Genomic DNA, 26,828 nt, shown 5'->3' with positions numbered 1-26,828 from the left:
TGCGCGCGGCAAGAGGATTTAGTGAAGATGTCCTCATATGTTAAACTTTTAAAAGTGGAATCAGCTATATTGTACCATGTAAAAATAATAGAAAACAGCACTAAAGAAAACAGAGCTGTGAACATGAAAGAGCGCTGAACATGAAGACTTGTGAAGGCAGCCTCTTATACTTAGCTTTTATACTGTATGTTGAATAAACACTATTTGCTTGAATGGAAGGGCACATTTAAGAAACCGATTGTCACTTTCTGAGAATGGAACATTATCTGGATAAAGATTACAAGCAGAGCCTTGAATGGGGGAAAGGATTTTTCCAAAGGCGTCATGTAAAGGGTTGACTCTTCTTTGCCGGATGAGAAAATAACTTATTTTGTACAAAGAGTAGAAGCTGCTTCTATTCACAATTTGGATATTATTAAGTATTTCTTTCATGTTTTTATTAAGAAGATAACTCTAACCAAAGAGTAGAGTCCAATGTTACACTGGTGGGCAGTAGCGGACACATGATGTAATGACACTTACTTATGACTGTAAAATAGGCTAATGAACTAAATAGGGAACTCCAGCTCTGACCTGTCACATAAAAGAACAGTAGTACAATAAGTAGTACGACATTGTAGTTGGGAAGGTTTTGTAAAAATTATACTTTTCATTTTACCAAACAAATACATACAGTACAAAAATCATAAAAGTAACAATAGAAATAGCGAAACTCTCAACACAACAAATATTGTTTTATTTACTAAGAAGTGCTTATTTCTCTACCTATGAGGCTCCATTCTACCACCCCTGCTCCCTTCTAAACTGACATTCACTGGGGAATCTCTGCTCAATTAGAAGTATCAGATTACATAGAATGTGTCTATGTCTTACTCCATGTACTCTATTCAGATCAGTGTTCTGTACTGTAAGTACTACAGGAGAAAACTGCTTAAACATAAAAATGTAGTGTTACTTCTTACGTGCACTCACTATGCTCATGATTTCATGATTGGGGGTCATTAACCAATGTTGACACTTGTGGCTTAGGTCATAAACTATGTATCAGAGTATATTAAGAGAGTGGGTGCCCAAACTATAATCAAAACCAACTTATTTATTGCTAATTGCCAACATGGCAATTTAAGCAGTAACTTTTAGCTTTAAAGGGAACCTACCACCACAAATTTACCTAAAAAGGTAGATCGGGTGGTAGGTGGATCAATGGGACGTGAGGAGAGCCCTTTTAGGGCTCTCCTCACGTCCCATTGATCCACCTACCACCCGATCTACCTTTATAGGTAGATTTGTGGTGGTAGGTTCCCTTTAAGTCATATCAGCATCCTGAGGACACCAATACCATTAAAAGAAGGAGATATAATGTGGATCATTTTTGAAGCATCCATCCTCTGAACAGGAAGAACCACGAGGCTCCGGAGCAGGGGCTCCAAATCTGTCCACATTTGTGACACCTCTTGTGAGTTGCTTTAAAATAGTATTGAGCCCGGCATGTCCTGACCTGTCTGGAACTACAGGAAGATGCGTTGAGTCTTGTTTGGTAAAGCCCGTATTGAGGGCTCTGCATACCAGCTTTGGCATCGGTGCCATAGGTTCACTTCTATATGATGAAACATATACAGTATTAAACAGTCAGGTTTATAAATCACTAAGAAAATATGCACCTTGTGCCTCCGATCTACTCTGTGGTCACATTTCAGTCATATAGCTCATGTACGGTAAAGTGCATAGCTTTCATGTAAGGTATATGAATATGACAGATGAGATACTGTTACATATATTGATAGCAGTGTACACATAACTGATGGATCTGGTGACAGATAGTACTGTATTCAATCCTGTATCCAAATCCCTTGACATGTAGTTTTGAAAACAATTGAGCATAAGTTGCAAAAGTTGTACCTGAAGCATAGTTATATGTTTGTGTGATTTTTATTTTAATTTGTGACTTGAAAACAATAAAAAACCCTGCAGGACATCCATTTATCAGCTCCACAGGACAATGCACCACATGAAATAAAATATTTCACATTCAATCTATACAGTTACTTGTTTGTGAATTTGCTGCGGAGCAGCAGGGCTATTATTTTGTGGTGCACTATAGGAGGCTACTTACCTGCTGACATGAAGCATAGCACATGACAATGAATGAAGTACTGTATATATCACATTCCAGATATACTTCCATTCAATTACTAGCTTTCATCTCTCCTAAAGCTCCCACTTCCCATAAATCCCTGAGATTTTCTTGAGCAAGAGCTTCTAGTCATAACCTCCCATAGCTAAACCAGGAGATTTGTGTGCAATCTATCAATATAATGATATTGTAAAGTTCAGAAACAGAGATAAAATATATGGCGCATTCTGCATTTGTTGGCCACTTGCATGTCCTAGCGGTTTGATTGCTTGTAACGGTTATGTAAATTTCATCAGGGACTGAGACAAATATGTTCTGAAATTTATGGAGCTTGGAATTCTGCCTGGATTACATTGACCTGTTCTGCTTTACAACTTAATAACATCTCTGATACCATGCTTGTACATTTGTGTGTGGCTTTATGGCAGGGAGAATTAATGGTGTTATAATCCAAACATCGATAAAAAAAGGGTATTGCTGTTCTTTTTTAATATATAGATATGTGTGTGGATATGACATGTAATAATAGAAGACGAGCAATTTAGTTGCTCTGCCTGAAGATAATCATTGCATTGAGTGTTCATATTCGTTCTATTGTTTTATTCTTTATACACTTGTGAAGTATGTGGAGGTGTACTGTCTGTAGCATTACTTTATGATTAGGATGGTGTAGTATAATAATACCTACTAACCATGTCACTGTACACATGCACTCATTAATGATAAAATACTCTCAATGATGTAACATTAAGTACCAGCTTTTATTAATGTAAGTACGTCTAAAAGAGGCGCAGTGGGGTCAATGTATTAAAATCTGTACTTTGTGTGCACGATTCTGTAGATTTTAGTTGTAACTTGTGGCATTTTACTTGTGCCAGTTATAGCATAGTAATTGCTTCCCTGGCCAATCTTGAAACCTGCTGCCTACCATCCACTTTTTTGTACCACAAGTTTTACATTTTTGGGCATTCATGGTAATCACCTCTACTGTGTGTTTTGTCGTAGGATATTTAACACAACAAGACCCAGAGTTCCCTTTTTGTTGTCAGTTGTAATGACACTAATGTAGCATTATTGGGCTGAGAAGGGTTGCATTGAGTTTGTTATGTTAAACTGCTTGTATGTTTGGTTCTGTAACTCACAGACCCAGAAGCCTGATGTGATCTAAAAAATGAGATTTTGATTACATCAAAAGGATAATTCTAGGTACCAAAGGACCCAAAGATGGAGGCATCTGAACTGACATTCCCCCTGTAGCTTCTAAACTTGACTCAACTCAGGAAAGATATGACTCTTTATGACTCATTTTTACATAACTTTTATAAAGGCGGAGGCAGTGCCCCCTTGTCTTTTGATTTGATTTACCGTAATCGGGAACAACTTTACACCATACTTTCTGTATGGACCATTTATATATTTATATAAATTAATCATGTCCCCTCGTAGTCGTCTCTTTTCCAGACTAAATAAATTAAGTATTAACTAGATTATTTACGCTAAGCCAGAATGATATAAGCTTATTGCATTCCTGAAATATAATTAAGAAGTGTAATCCTTTCCTTCATAGTCTTCAATGGGTAGATTTTGGTTCATTTCATCATCCCAGTTATTACTGGTGATCCCAGCAAATAAGACTAAGAAATAGAAATGTCTTTGCCTGTGATGGGTATAGAACATAACCTAAAAATTGTAATTGCAAACATTAGTAGCATAAACCCCGTCCCACTGACATATGAAAAAAAAAATGGAAGCCATAAGTTCATCTCATTGACAGTTTACAGCCGCAGAAAATGTAAAATCTGTGGTATGTAATCTGAGCAGATGAAGATATTATGGCAGATGCTGACACAAAGCAAACAAGGGATTGTGATCGATGTCTGTATAATTGCTATTAAAATATAAGGAGCTTTGATGACTTCCTGGAAGCTATGTGATTTTAATAGATTGAAGGTGTAACAGCACACAAACAGTGAGGTGGAGTGATATGTGAGACAGCCATTACAATCCCTGGAAGGCAGTTTATAAATTAGAAGAAAACCACTAATTGTTGTCTTATTATTTTTCCTGCAGCTCCGACAAACATAAACCTTTTTCCAAAGGGTATAAAAAGTAGATTGGTGTGTATTACACCATATTGTAATTATCATAAGCTTTGAAGTGAAAGCTGCAGACATACCCCTCGCTCTCTATGGGTAAATGGGGCAGGACTATGAATTTGTCATGCGGTAAATCATCTTAAAGAGTTACCCATAAGATTTAATTAGAAGAACATTAGGTTAATCAGATAAGAACATAATGAAAATGTACATTTTTAATGAAGCTCGCCTCTTCAATTATCTACCGCAAACTTCTTAAGAGTTTCAGACGTTTTTCTATTCATGTCAATGTGGTTTGTTTGCAATCAAAGCATGCTAATGAATTTGATACAAGAAGAATTTTATTGGGACAGATTTCAATGTGGATAACAATACAGGCTCTGCTTATTACAGCATCTGGTCGGCAAGGATCGCTCTATTCATAAATGTAACTAGTTTCCACCTAGGCCACATACCATTTACTTCAATACCTTGGTCAATGCATAGTGCCTTGTTGGCAGCTCTCAGAAGCTTGATACCCTGACAGATGCCCATCTAGACATTTCAAATCACTTTGCATATCCACACATTATTGTGTGTCCAAACCGTATTGTGATGAAACAATGTAGAATGGAGATATTGGAAGAGTATTATCTGCTTTGTAGATTTACTGGATTGATGCTATACAGTTCATTTTTAGCCCCATACATGTACTATCCAGGAATAGTGCAGGCAGAAGAGGTGTTTCCTGTATTAGCACATTAACATCTCACACACAACAGTCAGCAGGACTAGTGGGGGCATTTACTATGGAGTTTCTGCCTGTTTTGTGCCACTCTCACCGTCTGTTCTGCTTTTTGACCTATTTATTAGCAGACTGCACCAGAATAAATAAGATTTTCCACCACCTTCGAGTCAAATGCAGCCTTCTTAGCTTGTTCTCCAACTAGTGCACGCTCCAGACAGAAATTGGTACCAGGTACAAAAATATATACGTCTTCACTGACAGCTAGTCAGAAAGCAAGTCAGCTGAGATTTTGGAAAAACATTTTGGAAACATCTCCCTGTCTTTAGTGCACAATCATAGGGCTTGAATGGGTTACCATGGTAGATCAAAGCTTTAGAAGTCCATCTGGTCTGCCATGTATGTAAGATGTTGTTCTGTGTCAGGATCATGAACTTAAGTTTAGGAAGGGGGCTTGTAGGGTCACAACACAGCTCTCTGCCCTCCATAACCTGATTTGAATTTAGCTGCCACCACTTATCAGGCATCTTTTATTAAACAATGAGTTATGGAATTGAGAGAACACAAAAGGTCTCTTTGACATTTTAATTAAAAAAACTAACAAAAGGGTTACTTTGGAACAAAGGGGTTATCATACAAAGGGTAACATTAAAATAAACAGACACATACATAAAATTCAAAAATGAACAGTTTAATAAGATAAGAGGGATATAAAACAAAACTTAATACATTATACAATGTTATAAGTCTGGTGCCTGCAGCAGAAGTAATCGATCAATCTATCCACTTGGGATCCCCAAAGAATGACTATTTCTTTATGGAAACTTCCAACTATGTATGATTCCAAAATCCTCCCAGACCCCCTGCTGGTATTGACACAATGAAGGCTTGGTATATGTTAATTGCTTTTTATGACTTAGGGTTTTTACAATCCCATATGTGCTTCAGAATCTTTATATGGTGATATCTTGTTGTGCTGGCCTCCTACAAACTTGCTATCTTTTCCATGTTTTCATGTGGTCATGCATGCATACATACCAATCATGATGATAACAGTATTCATATTTGGGAATTATTTAATTGTTCCCTGTTTCTCTGGTGTCATCCTGTGGCTTTTGACACAGTAACAGCAGATACCTGGAGTCCTTAGGGAAACGTATATGACTGATATATGAATTATGCCACATATTTCTTTGATATGACTTAATATAACCTTTTGCCAATCTCAAATAATAACGATATAATGGATATAAAGAGAATCCCATCCAAAAAGTATCCAAAGCACCAGCATTCAGCACATCCTATTGGAGCTATAAACAATATGAGAAAAGATATATCTTAAAATACTTTATCTTTAATACAAATCATGAAAAACATAAAAAACATAAACAAAGCAAGTATATGTAGCTACATACAGATGATAAATTAATTGCCCAATCAACAATAAAAAGGAATATATCATAAGATATTACTTATGAGATCTTATTTCATTGTAGGTAACTGTTCACATTCCAGCCATCAAAAATTCATAGAGTTTTAAAAAATCACATAGCATTTCTTTTAAAATAAAATAAACAATGTTCTCCACTTATTGCACTGATAGTGTTTTCCAAGTAATTTGCACTGTGAATAATGTACTCACACTTGTAGTATAACGTTCCTGTGAGCAGTATCATAACACGTTTTTTTTTACTTTCTGAAAAAATGTTATAGTGTGCAATCTGCACTTTCAACAGATGAATTGCAACCTCATGTTGTAAAAAGTGTCCTGTATAGTTCCCCGATAGAGTTTAGCACTGTGATGGGAACAAAATGATATTCACACAATACTCTGTTGTTGAGATATGGTGCAATACGTCATTGTATGTAGTTAGTGCATCATACACCACAATGTTTGTAACGAGATCAGTAATACATTCTCATATCTTATGCCAGCAACATGTTTCTTTTAGTTGCAACAATGAAAATAAAGATGAAATGTGGTAACGTTACTCCTTGCTAAGCACTTTGTGTAAACGTGTATCTCTTTCGGCATTGTATCCGCTTGACTGCGCATGCGTGGAAGCCAATTGAATGGTTACGGAGCTCCTTTTCTTATAACGTGGTTTCAGCTGAGAGTAGTTCCAACTCAACAGCTCTCCCAGTTTGTTTTGGAGGTCACGCTTTGTTTCCTCTTTCCAAAAAGATTTCCTATTCTGTGAAACACAAGTGCTGTGCATGGGGAATAAAATTAATAAAAGTGGACCCAATGGGGATTTACACTCGCCGCCAAACGTGTTTCGGAGGTTCTCCCTCCTTCCTCAATGGCTAACTTTCCTTGTATGTGTCCGTCTCTTTTTATACTTGTTTCCTATGATAAAGAGAATTCCATCAACATGCCATTGATTTTATGAGACAATTGATCTGGTTCTTTCATATACTGGTTTTATTACCCAACCATACTGGCCTGGTTTCACAACAGTAGAGGGACACATACCTCTCCTAATTTTGAGGTATCTCTATCGCCAAAGACTGCCTATCAGTTTCATGCTAGAAAGGGGATTGTGAAAAAATGGGGGTCATGGAAGCCACACTATAAGAAAACTGAGGTTCAGACGTGCATATCTTGTTGAAGGGGGAATTCTTCCCCTGAAACACGTTGTCCAAGCAATAAAGTGAAGGCTCTATTTATATATGCAAGTCTATACCTCGGATTTCTTTCAGTGCGGCTTCTGTGACCCCCATTTTTTTCACAACCCACAGACGAGACACTAACTCATGCCATTTCCAGTTGTTATGTGCTCAGTATATCAGGTGAGAGCAAGGAGAGCAACACAAATGGCATCCTCACACGTCATATACATCACCATTACTGTTACAGGAGGTGCACTTTGAGTACTTGTCCCAACCTTTTTTTTTCTAGATCCAGTACAGGCGGTCCCCTTCTTAAGGACACCCAACTTACAGACGACCCCTAGTTATAGACGGACAATTCTGCCCACTGTGACCTTTGGTGAAGCTCTCTGGATGCTTTACTATAGTCCCAGATTGCAATGATCAACTGTAAGGTGTCTGTAATGAAGCTTTTTTGATAATCCTTGGTCCCATTACAGCAAAAAAAATTTTAACTCCAATTGTCACTGGGACAAAAAGAAAATTGTCTGGAACTGCAATTATTAAATGTACAGTTTTGACTTACATACAAATTCAACTAAAGAACAAACCTATGGACCCTATCTTGTACATAACCCGGGGACTGCCTGTAAATCAGTTTCATGCTTACAGACATAAAACACTGCGATGAAGAATTGTTGCAATCAATTATGTAGACATTCAAGAGATTGCAAAGTTGCAACTTTTGAGATTTAAGGTCCTAATTAATTAATTTAGTAATAAAGGTACCAACTGAATAAATGTTGGCCAATTATAGTAATTTGAATAGGAAAAGCTAACAATCTAATTAATGTGTATGGGATGTTGTGACTTTTCCTGATGGTTGATTCATGTATCTTGGGAAAACATTCCAATATTCTGTTGGAATGGGGGATAAGCTGCCGCTAGAGCAGCTTATAACCCTTTTGTCATATAGCCAAGCATTCCAGTATATGGGATGAGTTGAGGAGAACTGATGCAGGATGAATGTGCATTGACCAGACAGCTAACATGGGAAGCTTGAATCTACAATTTGTGAGCTGTTTTGCCAAAAAAAGTATAAAAAGTTTTTTTTTCCTTTGTAATATGACTTCTAAAATTGTAACCTGCTTAGTTCTTCAAATTGCCTCCTGGAGAACCGATTTCTTTGCAGTTTATGATTTTTTGTATTTCAAAGGTTGAGAAAGAAGTAACCTTTTTTGCTTAAGTTTAAAGAATTGGCTCTAAGGATCCATCAATAAAGGAGAGCAAAGCCTTGTAGGAAAAAAAGCTTTTACTCAAGGAATATTGAGCTCTAATCATGACTGAGAGCTTGGCCATCACCTGACTTCCTGCCAGGTTTCTATTTCTTTCCCTTAAATTGCTCTCCGAGGATACAAGACCAGGTTGGTTCAATATCACAGACTTCTGTTAGAACATATCAACAAAGAGCTACATTTCAAGCAAATTAAATAATGTTTAGAAGAAGCCAGATCAGAATGTTCACTCACAAGCTGTGAGGTTGAGAATTACATTTAAATTGAAAAGTTATATGGTTACATGGTAAGAATGTACAGCTAATGTGTGGATTCATTAGACCGCACTGCTTTCCAATATAAAGTCCCCTGACAATCAGATAAACTTGCTTCACCAGTTGGTTTCTGGTTTCTTTTGTGACATGAATACTAATGTTTATTCTGAGTTCCCTGTTAGGTGTTTGTTAAACTATAAAGTCATTGAAACCAAAGAAATTGGACTTGTATACTTTTGTATGTTACACTGTTGTTTAGTCCTTCTAGTCCTATTCAGCAGAAGTAGAGAACTGTGAAATGTATATTAGTGATTCAGATTGTCCACTGAAGCCCACTGACCATATATAGTATAGGACTGTGGTTATTTCGTCTTAAAAGAGAAAAATTACTCTGGAATCCCATTCTCCTTCAACACTTTGGAAATATACCCTTGTAGCCACTAAATCAGTTTGTCTTCCCTGCAACATTGGGGCACATTTACTTACCCGGTCAGACGGCTGATTATGGGTCTGCCAGGATTCACTAAGGTCGTGCACCCGGTATCCTGCAGGTGTCGGCTGCTGCGCCGAGGTTCACCTTCTTCTTCCTGGTGCTGATCTTGCGACACAAATCTTTTTTTCTGCAGTTTTTCCGAATCCGCCGGATTGTCCGACGGCCACGCCCACGATTTCTGTTGCATGAAAGCCGGCGCCGATGCGCCACAATCCGATCGCGTGCGCCAAAATCCCGGGGCAATTCGGCTGAAATATTTAAGAAACCCGCCGAAAGTGCGGCATTCGGACCCTTAGTAAATGAGCCCCATTGAGTCCAGTATTGAGTTACAGTATTGGTTTTCTGGCGGGTAAGTCTGACACTTGTCACATGAGGCTCACTGACCGCTTGTCCTAGTGGAGCTCTTGTTGTCTCAATTAAATTAATTTAATAGCTAATTTACCCATATGCCTTAGGGTGGTTACACATTAGTGGTTTTTTTTACATCAGTGATTTTTCACTGAACTCATTTTGGCTTCTGGAGACATACAGATTGGTTTTCTCTTACTGGCTTCAGGGATTTTTCTCTGATACCTTACTGACCAATTCTTTTCAATGGACTTTTTTACACTGATCCAATGTTGTCAGTAAACACAATAAGAGCAGGTTCTAAACTGATCACTGATCAGTGGAAACAAACTGAAGTGTGAAAAAGCCCATTGAAAGGAATGGGTCAGTAAGGCATCACTGAAGCCAGGAAGAGAAAACCAATCTGTATGTGTCCACAAGCCAAAATGGGTTCAGTAAAAAATCACTGATGTGAAAAAATGCCGATGTGAAACCAGCCTTAGTATGGAAGAATATAGTAGCACCCAGAGTAAACTCAAGGAGAACATGGAAACAACATGCATGTGTGGTCGTAGTTAAAATTGAACCCAAGACTTCTAATGCAGTAACCATTCTTCTTATGCATTTCATACCATTTCAAGTCATAGTCATGGCTGGAATAGAAATGGGCTGCATTCTTATTATTTAATTTCATTTTTACATTGTCCCCATATCAATTGTGGATCCATTACAAAGTTTGCTGAGTAAATATAAAAAACAAGGGTTAATTGGTTTATTTAGCATCTGTTTAACCTTCTAAAGTTTACTCCTCTGTGATACCTGATCCAAAGATTCTTTTTATACCAATTTATAAAACTAGAAATTGCCTCTACCTCTACAAAAACTTATACAGGACTTGAATTTCCTTTCCAGAACCAAGCATCTAAATATTTAATGTTAGTGCCTTCTAGTTGAGATGTTGCATCTATTTTAAATATATCCATAATCCTGAGACAAAACTGGTTATTATTTACTATGATTTTTATATCTGAAAATGCAGTTGACAATGATTGTGTATAAAACATAGTGTTGAATGTTTTTGATAATATTAAGAGAACTTTCTACACTTCTGGTGTCAATTATGTTTTTGGGTATCGTGAAATGAAGTCTTAATCCAATTCTGTAAACATCCCTCTTTACAGAATTAACTTTTACTTTAAAGTTCATGCTGTTATTACTTACTTTGCTATTTCTGGGCTGTAATGGATGCTTATGCTAAACACATTCTCCTACGGTATAATGTTTCATTTAGAATGTTTAATTACATCCTCCATAGGTAAAAGGGGATTGAATGGTGGAGCTACATGTGTGAAAATGTTATAATTGTAGCACTGAGAGTTTCAATTATCTTCTCAATTTGCTGGTTATAATTGTTTTCCATGAGGGATGAACTTCTAATCATAGTGTTGCAAACACCCTATTGAATATAGCAGCTTAGTTATTATGCTTTGGGATGTGAAGTGAGACACATTCCCTATGAAGAACGGAAGAATAGAAATTTAAATTACCTGGAAACAAGATGTAGTGGAAGATGGTCAGTGTGCTATTTGGTGGAAATGTCAAGTTCTGAAGGATGATGAATATCATCCAGGCACAGTGATTATTCTCCTATTTCCATTTTTAAACAAATGCTCTGGCTACTCTGTTTCATTTCAGGATTCTGAATCATAAAGATAATTGTATGAAGGTTCTGCCGCTACTAAAAATAGTAAAATGTATAAAAATATAAAAACTCCTTTTAATATACAATTGAAGTGTTAATGTGTGTCATTTGTGGTACTGATCAAAGGGATTATCAGAACCTTTAAAAATGGATGGCCTAATGTTTACATTAAATGTATACAGTTATACTGTACACTTAAAGTAAATCTACCATCAAAATCCATGATGATAAATCAGGGACACTTATTCATAGATCTAGGCACTGTGATCGTCGTAATCTTCTTTTTTTGTTATCCATAGCCTCCTTCCTTCTAAAATCAACCTTTAAATAAGGGGAATGAGCAAGAAGGGCTCTGGGGCATTGCCAGAGCCATTGTGTTCTTTAACTTCACAGGCTTTTACATTGTATCACACTCCACCTTACTTCCTTGACACTTCCCCCCCTCCCTTGGCCTGCTGAAATATCACACAGTGGGAGGAGTAAAGTGTTTCTGCTTAATTTAATAGCCTGTGTAGATCAAGAACATAGGGGCTCTATAATGCCCTTCTGGCTCATTAGCATAATTTTAAAAGTTGATCTTAGAAGGAAGGAGGCCATGGATACAATTTACAAAACTACCACAGTGACTAGATTTATGAGTAAGTGTCCCTGGTTTATCATGTTTGATTTTGATGGTAAATTTCAATGAACCTAGATGAATGACATGGTTCATCTGACATGAACAAAGTAGCAGTATCCTTTACTGCAGCCACTAAAAGTTTGATGTTCTACATGAGGAACAGCATCCAAGCAAATAAAAACAATGAAGAGACTGCAGTTCTGGCATTCAAACATCTTGGAATTGTTTTTTTAGTTTAAACCTCCACCGACATCTTATTCAAGCATACCCCTTGAGCTAGATTCAGAAAACTTACTCTGCCAATACTTTTCCTCTCTTTCAGGATTGTCCTCAGCTTCTTCAGACTGAAAGGATCCTGATTCCAGTCGACATTGTTAAACCCATTACTTTAAAAGCAAAGAACTTACCTCAACCTCAGTCCGGCCAGAAAGGCTATGAGTGTGTCCTGAACATTCAAGGGAATGAACAGAGGGTTCCTGCACTACGCTTCAACAGTTCCAGTGTCCAGTGCCAAAATACCTCTGTAAGTGTTTATATGTCTTTAATATCTGAGCGCAAGTACGTTCGACCATATTTTGATTCCAATTCTTTTTCTCACCTAGAAATTGAGACGTTAAAAATAATTAAATATATGTGCACTATTATTTTTGTACCTATTATAAGTAATCAGTGTTTAAATATGGGGTATGATACCATTCAATCAGATGCAAAAAAATGCTCTGTCTGTAATGAATTTCTTCCTTTACTTATTCAACCGCAGTATTTGTTTCATTACAGTAAAGAAATGTTATCACTTGAGGCATAATAATGGAGGATCCCTAAGGTAGAAACTTGGATCTGATTAGTCACAAGTACATTACAGGATGTATGCCTACAAGTATCAGCACTTTATACCACCTTAATGAAGCCTTTATCAGGACCAGGTACATGCCCAGGCATTTTAGGGAAAGTAACCTGTTGGGCCAAAAAGTACCAGGAGACTGCAAATGTATATTCTTAAGGTCTGTTTTACTGGAACACAACCCAGCTAGGCTTCACTTCTGTATTGTCGCGCAAGTCAGTGGAGTATTCCACCTGCGGCTAATCCCGCATTCTTAATGCATACAACCTGCAAGGATAAGTAGCAAATGTGCATGGAAAATTTTTGCAGAATGCAAATGGAATTACAAACTTCCCATTTACATGTATTGTCAGCAGAATATGTAAGTGACTGTGTGAGATGATACAACAAAATCATTGTAATTTGGTTTCAGTGTCATGTTTTCTGGTACCAGATGGCACAGTTGTTGATGTATTAGCTCTGCTTACACATTCCCTATTGATGGTGCCTCTCTTCAGAGGATCAGTAAGAGACTGTGCTCAGCGTCGTACTGCTCTGTTTTTTCTTCATAGGCTCCTCATTTATGCTTTAATTAAATTGATTGATTTCAGATCACTATAACATTTACTAAAACTGCCTTCAATTATTTGAGCCATTATTTGCAAACATTTAGTATAGTGTTGTATATATATGAGCTTCATGGAAAACCAATTGCAGAATTTTATGAGCTGATACATATGCAAAATTTGCAAAAACAGAACCCAGTGTAACATTTCAGGTTATTGGATTGGTAACATCTTGTGGGAATTCGTAAGCTTTATGGTTTGAAAAATTAAGTACAAATTATAGTTTTCCTAGTACAGCCTCTGGGCAGACAAGATACTGATACTTTATAGACTAGGAGATTTGTTCATAAGTTTATTGGAGACAGTAATTGGCACAGTAATTATCATTACATTGTTTTTATTATGGCTAATCTACTGAATACCAGAAGTGCTTCAAGTTAGAAAGTGAAAATGTAACATAGGACAGAAATAAACTGTACCAGATTTTCCACTTTCAGTGTGAACTTCCCACACTAAAGTTCCCGAAGATTTGGAAGGAGGTAGTTCCTCTCCAAAACATGAAATCTGAAATCATAATATAAAGGGAATTTCTACTCAAAATATTCCAAAGTGTGGACTCCCTATTTCAAATATTGAAAGCCATCCAACACCTTCTCCCACTCCTAAATCTAGCAGCAATCAAGTCCATCTTCTGATTTATTGTCTGGTTGTTGTAGCAGATCTACAGCAGGGAATTACTGATGCAACACTACAGCAGGGGATTATTGAGGCAGCATTACTGTAGGGCATTATTGCGGCAACACTACTGAGGGGGAATATTGTGTCACCACCGCTGTAGGAGATTATTGTGGCATAATTTCTGTAGAGGATTATTATGGCAGCACTACTGCAGGAGATTATTGTGGCAGCACTACTGAAGGGGATTATTGTGACAGCATTACTGCAGGGGATTATTGTGGCAGCACTACTGCAGGAGATTATTGTGGCAACATTACTGCAGGGGATTATTGTGGTGGCACTACTGCAGGAGATTATTGTGGCAGCACTACTGCATGAGATTATTGTGGCAACATTGCTGTAGGGTATTATTGCGGAAGCACTTCTGTAGGGGATTATTATTGCAGCACTCCTGCAGATGATTATTGTGGCAACACTTGTGGGAGCACTACTGCAGGGGATTATTGTGGTAGCATTACTACAGGGGATTATTGTGGGAGCACTACTGCAGGGGATTATTATTGCAGCACTACTGCAGGGATAAATGTGGCAGCACAACTGCAGTAGATTATTGTGGCAGCATTTCTGTAGGGGATTATTATGGAAGCAATAATGCAGAGGATTATTGTGGCAGCACTACTACAGGAGATTATTGTGGAAGCACTACTGCAGAGGATTGTTGTGGTAGCACTACTACAGGAGATTATTGTTGGAGCACTACTGCAGGGGATTATTGTGGAAGCACTACTGCAGGAAATAATGTAGCAGCACTACTGCAGGAGATTATTGTGGTAGCACTACTACAGGAGATTATTGTGGGAGCACTACTGCAGGGGATTATTGTGGTAGCATTACTACAGGGGATTATTGTGGGAGCACTACTGCAGGGGATTATTGTGGAAGCACTACTGCAGAGGATTATTGTGGCAGCACTACTGCAGGAGATTATTGTGGCAGCACTACTGCAGGGAATAATGTGGCAGCACTACTGCAGGGAATAATGTGGCAGCACTACTGCAGAGGATTGTTGTGGTAGCACTACTACAGGAGATTATTGTGGGAGCACTACTGCAGGGGATTATTGTGGAAGCACTACTTCAGGGAATAATGTGGCGGCACTACTACAGGAGATTATTGTGGTAGCACTACTACAGGAGATTATTGTGGGAGCACTACTGCAGGGGATTATTGTGGAAGCACTACTGCAGAGGATTGTTGTGGTAGCACTACTACAGGAGATTATTGTGGTAGCACTATTGCAGGGAATAATGTGGCATCACTACTGCAGAGGATTGTTGTGGTAGCACTACTACAGGAGATTATTGTGGGAGCACTACTGCAGGGGATTATTGTGGAAGCACTACTTCAGGGAATAATGTGGCGGCACTACTACAGGAGATTATTGTGGTAGCACTACTACAGGAGATTATTGTGGGAGCACTACTGCAAGGATTATTGTGGAAGCACTACTTCAGGGAATAATGTGGCGGCACTACTACAGGAAATTATTGTGGTAGCACTACTACAGGAGATTATTGTGGGAGCACTACTGCAGGGGATTATTGTGGAAGCACTACTGCAGGGAATAATGTGGCGGCACTACTACAGGAGATTATTGTGGTAGCACTACTACAGGAGATTATTGTGGGAGCACTACTGCAGGGGATTATTGTGGAAGCACTACTTCAGGGAATAATGTGGCGGCACTACTGCAGGAGATTATTGCGGCAGCACTTCTGTAGGGGATTATTATGGCAGAGGATTATTGTGGAAGCACTACTGCAGGGATTAATGTGACAGCACTTCAGTAGGGGATTATTGTGACAGCACTATTGTAGTAATTACAGCAAATCTCCCTACAGCAGAAATTGCAGTAATTGCTGCAAGTTTTCCTGCAGCGGAAATTGACATGCTGAGGATATAAATCTCACAGTTTAGGTAAGTTTGCACTATACTATAGTACAGTATACTACTGTTGCTACTATAAATTTGAACAGATAAGCCTCTGGCTAAACCACTACTTGTGGTGGTAGCCTGAAGTCAAGTGTATATTTTAGAGAATGTGCTAAGACATGTGAGGATTTCTGAGCTGAATTACTATGTAAACACAAAATTCATTTCAGTATAAGATTGGTTAAATTATTTTTTTTGATATCTCTTATAAAATCTTTCCCAATCAGCGGATCTCCGGTGACCTTTATTAATTTTCTGATTTTAAATGTCAGCATTTGGCTATTTTTTCCTCCATGTAATCATATCTTCTTTGCAGTAGATGTAGGAATGGCCGTGCAATAGAATAAGATCTAAATATATAATTAGACATTACAGCTGTTAGTTGATCTTAAACCAAACCTACTGTATGTGACTCATTGCAATTTTCTTTCTACTTTGGTCCTTTTTTAGAACACTCTTACTTTAATAATATGACTTCATTTGAAAATATTGGACTGGATGTTTCAGCTGGTCCAGAAACTTGGAACCAAAAGTAGCTCATACCCTCAGGATATCTATTTCTTGAATGCTTCAAAAAGAACACAAGGGCCATTCATTGAAATTTCCTTCAATATACACTTTTTTCCATTTCCATATACTCCATTTCCATATGCTCCATTCAACTTCCAGAATTAGGAAAAAGTGTCCCAAAATTCGCAAGAACACTGGCCAAGCATATGCTTCAGATCTCCATTCATGTAAGGCACCCAGGAGCACTTACAGGCTCCCATTCTCATGATGTTGCAGAGTCCCAACAGTCAGATAATTAGATAATTAGAATAGGAGATACATGTATATAGTTAGACTTCTTTGGCTAACACCTTTGGAATACACCTAACAGTGACTACCTAGTGCAAACATGTTGAAACTATCTACAGCTACAGCTATCTACAGTTGGGAATCTGTTCCATCCGGGAATAGATAAAGGGCTTCGGGTTTAATCCCACATCATGTCATTAGGCTTCCTAAAAGTCATGCTTGAAAGGGGGGCTGCCTTACAAAGTAGCAAAAGATGCGTGGTTTTCCTTGTGCCATCCTGGGAAACTTATTTGCATACTTCCCCGAATCCTCTAGTGGCGCATCAATGGCTATAAGTCTCCACACACCTGCAAGGCGACCATGTCATAGCCCTGCATCAGGGGAACAATCTGCATTTTCAAAGAATTGAAGGACGTGCAAATGGCACATGGACATCACATGACCAATCTGAATGTACACTGTTGTGGACAAGGCAGTCATGTTCCTCTAAATGTTGTTACATTGACTAAAAGTAATTTCACATTTTTCTGTTTTTCACATTGTACAATAAATATTAGATGGACTGGGGCATTGTGTAAGTAGAATATGAATTTGTATTAAGAGTTTAATAATTGTGTCCTTGCTTTCCATTTCTATAAACTTCATGTTCATAACCTTATTGTTTCCCAGTTTTTACTATATTTTGAGATGTTACACTGATGATTCCAAGTAGTATACACATTGCTCACACTGGCAAAGCTAGTTCATTGTTCAATCCAGCAGTATGTTGCACATAAATTACAAAGTCATACATGCATAAAGAGACCAGCATGCTTCATATTTATCTGTTTCTATATACAGTATTTCAGAGTCAGGGCAATTGTCTATAGAATTCGATTTTATGATCATTTACAGCTCCTAGGACATCAGCTCCATCATTATCAGCCATAGACCGGCAAGGGAGTCCTAGCATGTGGAATATAGATTCAGCTTTTATTTAGCTATAGATATAAGTTATCTATGTAGTTATAGTGGAGGATGGGAACATACTCACTATGTTCTTTTATGGATGTGCAAGATATATTTTCTCTATTATTTAGTAGCATGTATATGTATAGTTGTATGTATAACATGTTTGTATCCAAACCTAACCATTCAACCAGTTGTACATATATTCATACATAGAAGACTCCCAATCCTAGTGGAGTCTACAAAGCAAACTAATTGGTGCATTAGATCTCTATATAAATACAATTTATACTTTAACCTACTTCATTGCTACAGATCTGGGGTGCACTTCTCAGTTTATTGGTTAATATCCAATTGTTATCAGTCCATTGTTTTACATAAAGCTCTTCAGATTATATTGGGGCAGCATGGTGGCTCAGTGGTTAGCATTAAAGTCTTGCAGAGCTGGGTCCTGGGTTCAGGTCCCATGGTCAACATCTGCAAAGAGTTTGTATTTTCTCTCTGTGTTTGCGTGAGTTTCCTCCAGGTCCTCCTGTTTCCTCCCACACTCCAAAACATACTGGTAGGTTGATAAGATTGTGAGCCGTATGGGGACAGGGACTGATTTGGTAAGCTTTGTGCAGCACTGGGTAATCTGTGTGCACTATAGAAATAAAGAATTATAGTTATTATTATTATTATTATACATGTGAATGTTAAATCAAGAGATGATAAATAGTATAGGATAATAAACAGTTAGAAATGATATTGAAGATGAACTGATCAACTGAACCTCAACCTCTGAAAAAGGTTGTATGTTAATTCATATTAATCGGCCTGTATTATGACAAACATAAAAAGAAATACAGGAATTGTTGAGACTTCCCACTATATTTCAATACTTGACATAAGCCAAAAAAGGATCTGAGTTAATGAAATATAATCCTCGCCTTGCAGTGTATAGCCAAATGTGTTACACTTGTACATTAGTGGGAAGAAACTACCCTCAGGAATAATAATCTGGCCCTTAATCTTCTGCTAGTACATATATAGGTCCTTAGGTAGATTCAGACTTTGGATGACACCCAAGTCCGACCTGTGTGTTATTCTCTCTGTACTGCGTTCCCTCCTGGAGGCTCTGCCTGAACATCTTGAACAGCTGTACCTCCTGAAAAGTGCCTTTTGTTACATGAATAATTTGCTAATATAAAGAGGCAGCTGGCGGCAGATTCCCCATGTAAGCCTCAGTGAGCATTAAAGACAAGAAATCAGACTGTGAGCAGGTTACGTATGGCTCTCTTCGAACCGACAAAACTACACAGCCAGTGCTCACATTCTTTCATCTCTCAGACTTCTTATACAGATTGCACTGGATGTGATAAGAAAATAGAGCCTTTTAAGAGTTTACTTTATACAGTCTGGCCCACAAATTTTATTACCGCCATCTGTATTCAATCTATTTATAAATAATCCTTATCACCTCCATGTTTTAACAGGCTACACACTTATAGGAGTTACCCATATGAAGGTGTCTTCTAATGGTTTCACACCAGCAGAAATGTTTAGCATTCCATTGACACTTAGTACATATATATATTGTACAGAAACTCTTCTACACTGAATTAAAGTGGTCAAATCATCAATTATAATTATAAATTGACGTTTTTTATACACATGAAGACAGCCTTTATTATTATTATTATTATTATTATTATTATTATTATTATGTGATGTAGTCTCATATTTAGTTCAGGCCTATTGTACACAAGTGAGTTTGATTTGTGCAACTCACATGAAACTCGCATCATGTTCTGACTGGAATGTCCGGCCCAAACGCTGATTAACTGGAACTGAACTGACATTCTGAGTTCAGGTCCAGTTTACGAGCAATCGGGACAGACATTCCAGTCAGCACATGATGCATTTTTTATGTAAGTTGATTGCATGCGTGAGCAATAGGTCTTAGCCCTTCCATGTGAAACTCACATCAAACTCTCATTGTGTTCTGACTGGAATGTTCGGCCCAAACGCTGATTGACTGGAACTGAACTGACATTCTGACATGCTCAGTTTATGAGCATTTAGGACAGACATTCCAGTCAGCACGTGATCGTGTTTGATGCAAGTTGCATGCATCAAGTTCGCTCGTGAGCAATAGGTCTTAGCCCTCCCATGTGCATCTTACATCTACACATTCGCACCCACTAGCATCAGGCAGTCAGCACGTTCCCGGTGAGGTGAAACACAGTGCCTCAATGTGCATGCACCGCACCATGAAGGTACCAGTAGTTGGCATTGGAGCCGTGAGTTAGCCATAGCTTGTGTGGCTAGCTCTCAGCCAAAACCAACAATTGTGTGCATTGTGGCCTTACCTTTTTGAGGTGCACTGGTTGTGAAAAAATTTAAGACAAGCCAAACTGGCATATGACATCTTTAATAGAAAATTATGTTTACTGTCCTTACTCTGCCACCCACAAGTGGAACCTTGCGTGCACAGTGCCTGCCCCCTTTTCCCCTACAACTCCCCTGAGAAACACACAAATTTTTAGGCAGTCTTTAGTAACCAGAATTCCAGAAAGCTCCACAATCATTTTGAGGTACCAGTCAATATGTAGCTTACCAGCAGTTACACCATTCTAATTCTAACTTCTACGTGTACTTTTATAGTTTTTTTATTATATGAATTCAGGTAAAAAAAAAGCCCTTTAATACTGAACAATTGCAACCGGTTAGTTTTATGACATTAGTATGACATCTATATTTTCCAAAGCTGACATAAAAGAGAATTACATTTGTTCCATGTAGTTTTCCTTCAGCCTTTTGACATTTGAAAAAAAAGATCTTTAGATAGCTTATGTGTCCTATGGGTTAAAATGTTCACTTTCTCCAGGGCTGAGTTGGCTTCATGGCTTTACAATGACTGAACGACACAACAGAGCAGCAGATAATGGCAGCCCTCCGGCAAAAACTAGTGTGCACACTCCTTGTCATTAGGCGGACATGTGTTCCCCTTGTTCCTATGTAGGCCAGTAATTGTATTAGATGTCATTTATTTTTAAAAGCTTTCACTGCAAACCCAATATTTCCCAGATTTATTCACTTGACAAGTATTTTGCCCTTGCACTAACTCATAGGAAAAGTTAAAAAATACATGTATTGTTAAACAATACCCCAAGAGACTAGCCTTATCTTTTATGCTTTGTGCTCAGTGTGTTTTCCTTCTACAGTGCATCGACCAGAGCGAGCTATGAAAAACTCGAAAGAGTCTCATTGGCTTTCACTGGAAAATAAACTTACAGCAGGTTTCTCTTTTCCAGTATATGTTTATTGAGAATCAGTGGGAGCGGGATTAAATCGATTAAGAGCATTGCTCTACAAAGTGGGGGTCAAGTGATATAGAAATTTTGCAGCATTGAGGTCCTTTGGGATAATGTGCAGTAAACTTCAATGTATTTTTGTTGATTTGATTTGCTTTTATACTATTGTGATTTTGAAACATGTGGCTTCTGTAAAGCATATCTTTAAATGTAGATGTTTTATATTTTTATTGTAGATTCTAAAAGCTACACATGATTATGGGGGCAGCCATCTTGACTGAGCTGTTGTTAACAGCAGGTTAACACAGTTTAGGGCTAGTTCACATCTTTGTTAGGTCTTCAGTTATTTCTAAGTTATTTTAAACCAAAACCAGGAGTAGTCGAACACATAGAACAGGCACAAGTCTTTCCATCATATCTTACCTCTATATAGTTGCTGGATAAGACTTGTACCTGTTTTGTGTGTTCAACCTCTGCTGGTTTTGGCTCACAATACCTGAAGGAAATACTTGAAGACCTACTTAGCTCAGAGAAGATGGCTGCACCAATAATCATGTGTAGGTAATAGAATCTACAATCAATTATATTAAATATCTTAAAGGAAAATTACTGTTAGGTGTGAGATTTATTAACCATTAACACTGATGGGTAGATCCGGCCTCCTGATGTATCCAGCAGCGCCCTTTGTACAATTCCATGCCAGACCTGCCTGGCGTAGATTTTGACTATAACTTGCCCCTGTTCTGGCCTTAGAGAGTGCATGCTATATCTAGTACCTAGGATAGCAACGCCCCACACCAGCCGAATGCACCACACCCCGATTCACATGCCCCCTTTACATCATTCCGCACCCACTTGCACTAGGAATTGATGGAAAGTGGCGTACAAGCCCTGATAAATATTCCCCTGTATGTTTATATATACTACTACTCCAGTAATTTACTCAGTAATGCCCTCCAAAGCACTTGTGCTTCATTTGCATAAATGTGATCATCATTTTACAAGTAAAATACAGGAGCAGAACTCCTAATAAAGACATAGAGAAATATTATCAAGGATTGTACACCAGTTTTTGCTCCAAAATATTTGCAATGCCTGGTGCAATGCCTGGAATTGCCATTATTTTCCATTTTTGCCCCGTGACTGCACCCAATTAGGCCTCATTAACAAAGTTAGAGCATATTTCTTTGCAGCTGCACCGAATTGGCATGGGGAACATCATGCACTGGAGCACCATGGACAAGCATATGTATCACCCTGCTGGGAGGTATCCAGCAGCATCAAACCAGATGGTAGTTGTACTTTAAACAAATAGACTATGTACATATGGTTTTATACTACATTACTTTTAAATATTTATTGGTGATAGGTGATGTTCACGTCATTACCTGTCAAAAAAATTCTGAAATTTTGAGTTCACTTTAGTAGGTGACATGTTACGTCCATATTCTGAAAAACATAGATTCATAAAGCTCCATAGCATTCCCCTGAGACCTGTTACCCTAAATAAAGAAAAAAATATATATCTCAAGGACCTCTCAACTGAAATCTCAAATTTTCATTTTTTTTTCTTCTAAAGTATGACTATGAAGGCATGGAGATTGACAGCCTCCCAGTGGAGCTGACCGTGGTATGGAATGGGGATTTTAGCATTGACAATCCAGCACTGAGCAAAGGTAAACTGAACTTCAGTTTGGGCTAGAAAATAGTTTCCATAGCAACATCACTTATCTACTGTTAAGTATCATATGTCTAACCTTTTCACTACTCATTTTTTTATTACTTGCATTGAAATTGAATTACTCCACAGCCACACATTTCCATATCATTTATTTTCTGAGACTAATGTTAGTATAGACACTCACCATCAAAACACTCAATTTTCTGTTAAAATGAATTCAGTATTTGATAAAAATATATGTCATGTGCAATCTCGTGTCTATAGAAAATGCTGTGGTGATACTTCATAAGGAAGTGGTATATTCATGTACCAATAAAAAACAGACCAGAAGCCCCACAGCCATTAAAATATTTTTTTTTAATAATTTGAAGATTTACTTCCCTTTGAGAAAATACGAATATCCCATTTGATGCTTTTATGTGTCATTCCACATGATAGATAGGAACCTCTATGGGCATCGGCTATGCTATTACTTCATATTATATGCACCTCCCATTATACCTATGATAATTTAGCACAATCTGTAGAAGATCTGGGTATTTGTGTTCTAAGATTAGGAATTTGTTTTTACAAATATTGGTAGTATCAAAAAATAAAAAAAAATAAATGAACTTTACATTACTGTTGATGTTAAAGCTCAGCAGACATTTGTCTCTCCATGGTAACAGACAACAAACAAAATGATCCTACAGACATATGCCTTCCCGCTACCATTGTCCACTTCTGGCTCACCTACCAGGTATACATTAGTATAGGTTAGGGGAAAAGGGATTGTACAGAATACAGAGGTTACAGACTCACACACTGCACAGGGTTTGTTTCTTGCATGTTACCATGAGGATGCAAAAAGTAAGTCTGCATAAGATGCTGAAAGCACACACTTTAATATTAAGAGTTTTTGCAAAGCCGTTATGTTGAGAGAGTAAAAGACACCTGTCTCGACCTAGATTAAGTAACATTAAAGGGCTTGTTCCAGATTCCACATTCATTTTCTATTGGTTCAGAACATGCAAAAATGCTATAGAACTAATCCTCACCTCTTGGCTCCCATCCACTGCCACACCTCATGTCATTGCAGCCACTAATCAAGTATAAATGTCCTATTCTATATATATATATATATATATATATATATATATATATAAATATATATATATATATATATATATAAATATATATATATATATACCTTGTGTGCCCGGATATTATATATATATATATATATATATATATATATATATATATATATATATATATATATAAAGAATGTCCGGGCACACAAAGTTTAAGTTGAAGTTATTGAACAAAGCTTTATTGCGGTAATCCATAGTATAACGTTTCGGTTAAAATAAGCCTTTGTCAAATACTGTGGAAAGTCACAGTGAAAAGTCATATTGTGAAAAGTCAATTATCTTTTCCATAGATAATTAGTACCTTTGACCTATGTAATATGATACGCTAACACATACTCAACAGATATGCCTAATATCTTTCTTATCCTTTAAACTTAGTGCATCTGTATAAGTGTGGAGCTACCAGACCAAGCTGTGGACTGTGCTTAAAGGCTGATCCTGACTTTGAATGTGGTTGGTGTGCAGGGGAATCCAAATGTACCCTAAAGCAGCACTGTTCTGCCATAGAAAAACCTTGGCTTGAACTATCAGGAACCCATGCAAAATGTGAAAATCCCAGGATAACTCAGGTGTGTATATGTCATTCATACTGATATTGCCATAAATATCTGCATCAGTCCCAATGTTACTGACGTGTACAGTATATGCTTTGTGAGGCTTTCTGAAGAGGCTTAAAGTGTTATGTTCTCCGCACCATTAGAGTGGAAGTGATAAATCTGATATACTCTAAACACTGCAGCTAACAAGTCTGGATACATTAACATTTTGATTGGGTTTCCTTCCAGAAGAAATACCTTATACAGGGCAATGAAATGGGAGGAGAGAAAAATATTACCAGCTGAGGTTATTTACCGATGACTACATTTATATTGACACTCTTAGAAAGTAAAGCTCTATAAAATTGCCCAGATGCAAACTACTTCCCGAAGATGACAAACAAAGCTGTAACATTATGCTGTTGTTAGCAGCGGGTGTAAAGTCTGACAGCTTGTTATGATCCGGTGTATTTATTTCAACGCAACAGCACCTCAGCAGACTATGGAGCTGGTAGACGCCTACTCCTTCATAAACCCTGGGTGTGAACTGTAATTCACTTTTCAGTTAAAGTACAGACTTGAACATTTCAGCCTGAATTTGTTTCCATTGCTAATAAGAATTGTAACTTTTTTCCTACTTAGAATTGACACTACACAATTTCAGTATGTCCGTATCCAAGCACTCACTACAATTATTACAAGGAAATAACTTTTTTTTTTAAAAACCACCATCATTCCCATGACATCCATGCTGTAATTTGACTGGACAAGCTGCTGACTCGAGAAGGAGATTTTCTTTCATTAATCTTCTACCCTCTAGTGTTTGAAAAGCTGATTTTATTGAATTGAGTCATCATCATTTTTGATACTTTTATTATAAATACAGGACCAATGAAATTACTGTAAATCAATTTTACCCTAAATATTGTTATTATAATAATTATAATAATTGTTATTATTGTTATTATTATATGTGAATAGAATGGGATACATCTAAATGTTGCCTTATACAAAGTCTCATATCTAAATGACATATCAGAACAAAAAAAACATTCAAAAATAAAAATGGGTTACTTTATTCCCAAGAGCTCGTATATGTTCAGCTGTTTGATCAGAAGCCTTTCTCAAGCCTTTTACAAATCCTCCCCAAAAAAACATTAATTTGCTAATTTTATGTCACAGGCAAGTGGTCTGATTACTATATTAGATCTAGTTTTTGCCGGTGCTGTTTTATGGACAGTACAGTTAGGCTCAGCTATACCTGTAGGAAGAATCACTTTGCACTACAGGTAAGCTGTCTAAGATTGAGGATAGCATGCTGTTGAAATTACTATTCGGGAAATAGACTGCATTTGCAGCACTTGCTGGGACATTTTGGATCAGAACAAAATCTTGCTATGAGATTTGGCTCTTAAATATTAGGAGACTTTTTTACCAGTAACTGTAGGTATTTCTTTTTCATATTGGATGTTGTGACCCTTACCCATGTTCCGTATCCTAAGGTTAATTCCTTTTTTCGAGCCTTGACCTTCAGTGTTATACAGTATAATTGTGATAAGAGTGATTTATTTCTTCATTAACTTTAGCTTAAGGTATATCAATCATCATATTACATTGACAAGTTGATATTTCATACTTATGGTTCCCTCACCTGTATCTTTTGTTTAGATATGATAAAATGTGAATCTTGAATGGTCCTTTGAAAGTCTTTGATAACAAGGACTGATCATTTAGTATTGTTAGCTGCCTCAGAAGGAGCTGAAAATCCTGTTGTTCAACCACCTCCAATGTTGTGTCTGTAGATAAGTTCTAAATTCACCATGTAGGAGATTCTGTTAAGATATAGCTGCTCAACTTTCACTCATAATTAGAAAATGAATGGCAATTAATTTCCCTATTAGCATTTATTTGATATAATAGGCCTCCATTAATTATTCTCTGCTTAATATCCGGCAAATGCATGAAAAATGATCTAGAATAGAATGAAATAGGGGTATATGGTGTGTTTTATGAAATGTTTAATGTAACTAAAGTCCTATTCAGATAGATTAGGAATGAATCAAATTAGTTTATTGAATAATATATGATATTGGATAAGCCTCCTCATGGTCCATTAATTATTAAACTGTAACGTACATGCCACA

The 26,828-nt window shown here is 37.4% G+C and overlaps 1 protein-coding gene across 1 annotated transcript in view; it reads left to right on the top strand.

Annotated features, from left to right (window-relative positions):
* Positions 1–26,828, top strand: part of PLXNA4 (plexin A4) — a 467,309-nt gene that overhangs the window by 348,526 nt on the left and 91,955 nt on the right. The window contains exons 10-12 of the mRNA XM_072147475.1: positions 12,559–12,759; positions 22,914–23,010; positions 24,527–24,717. Of these exons, the coding sequence (XP_072003576.1) occupies positions 12,559–12,759; positions 22,914–23,010; positions 24,527–24,717 (489 nt within the window). The remainder of the gene's footprint in view (positions 1–12,558; positions 12,760–22,913; positions 23,011–24,526; positions 24,718–26,828) is intronic.

Source organism: Engystomops pustulosus, chromosome 4 (genome assembly GCF_040894005.1).
Source record: "Engystomops pustulosus chromosome 4, aEngPut4.maternal, whole genome shotgun sequence".
NCBI classification, from domain to species: Eukaryota; Metazoa; Chordata; class Amphibia; order Anura; family Leptodactylidae; genus Engystomops; species Engystomops pustulosus.
The sequence above is the reverse complement of the archived record's forward strand: the minus strand, read 5'-3'. Positions and strand labels throughout refer to the sequence as shown.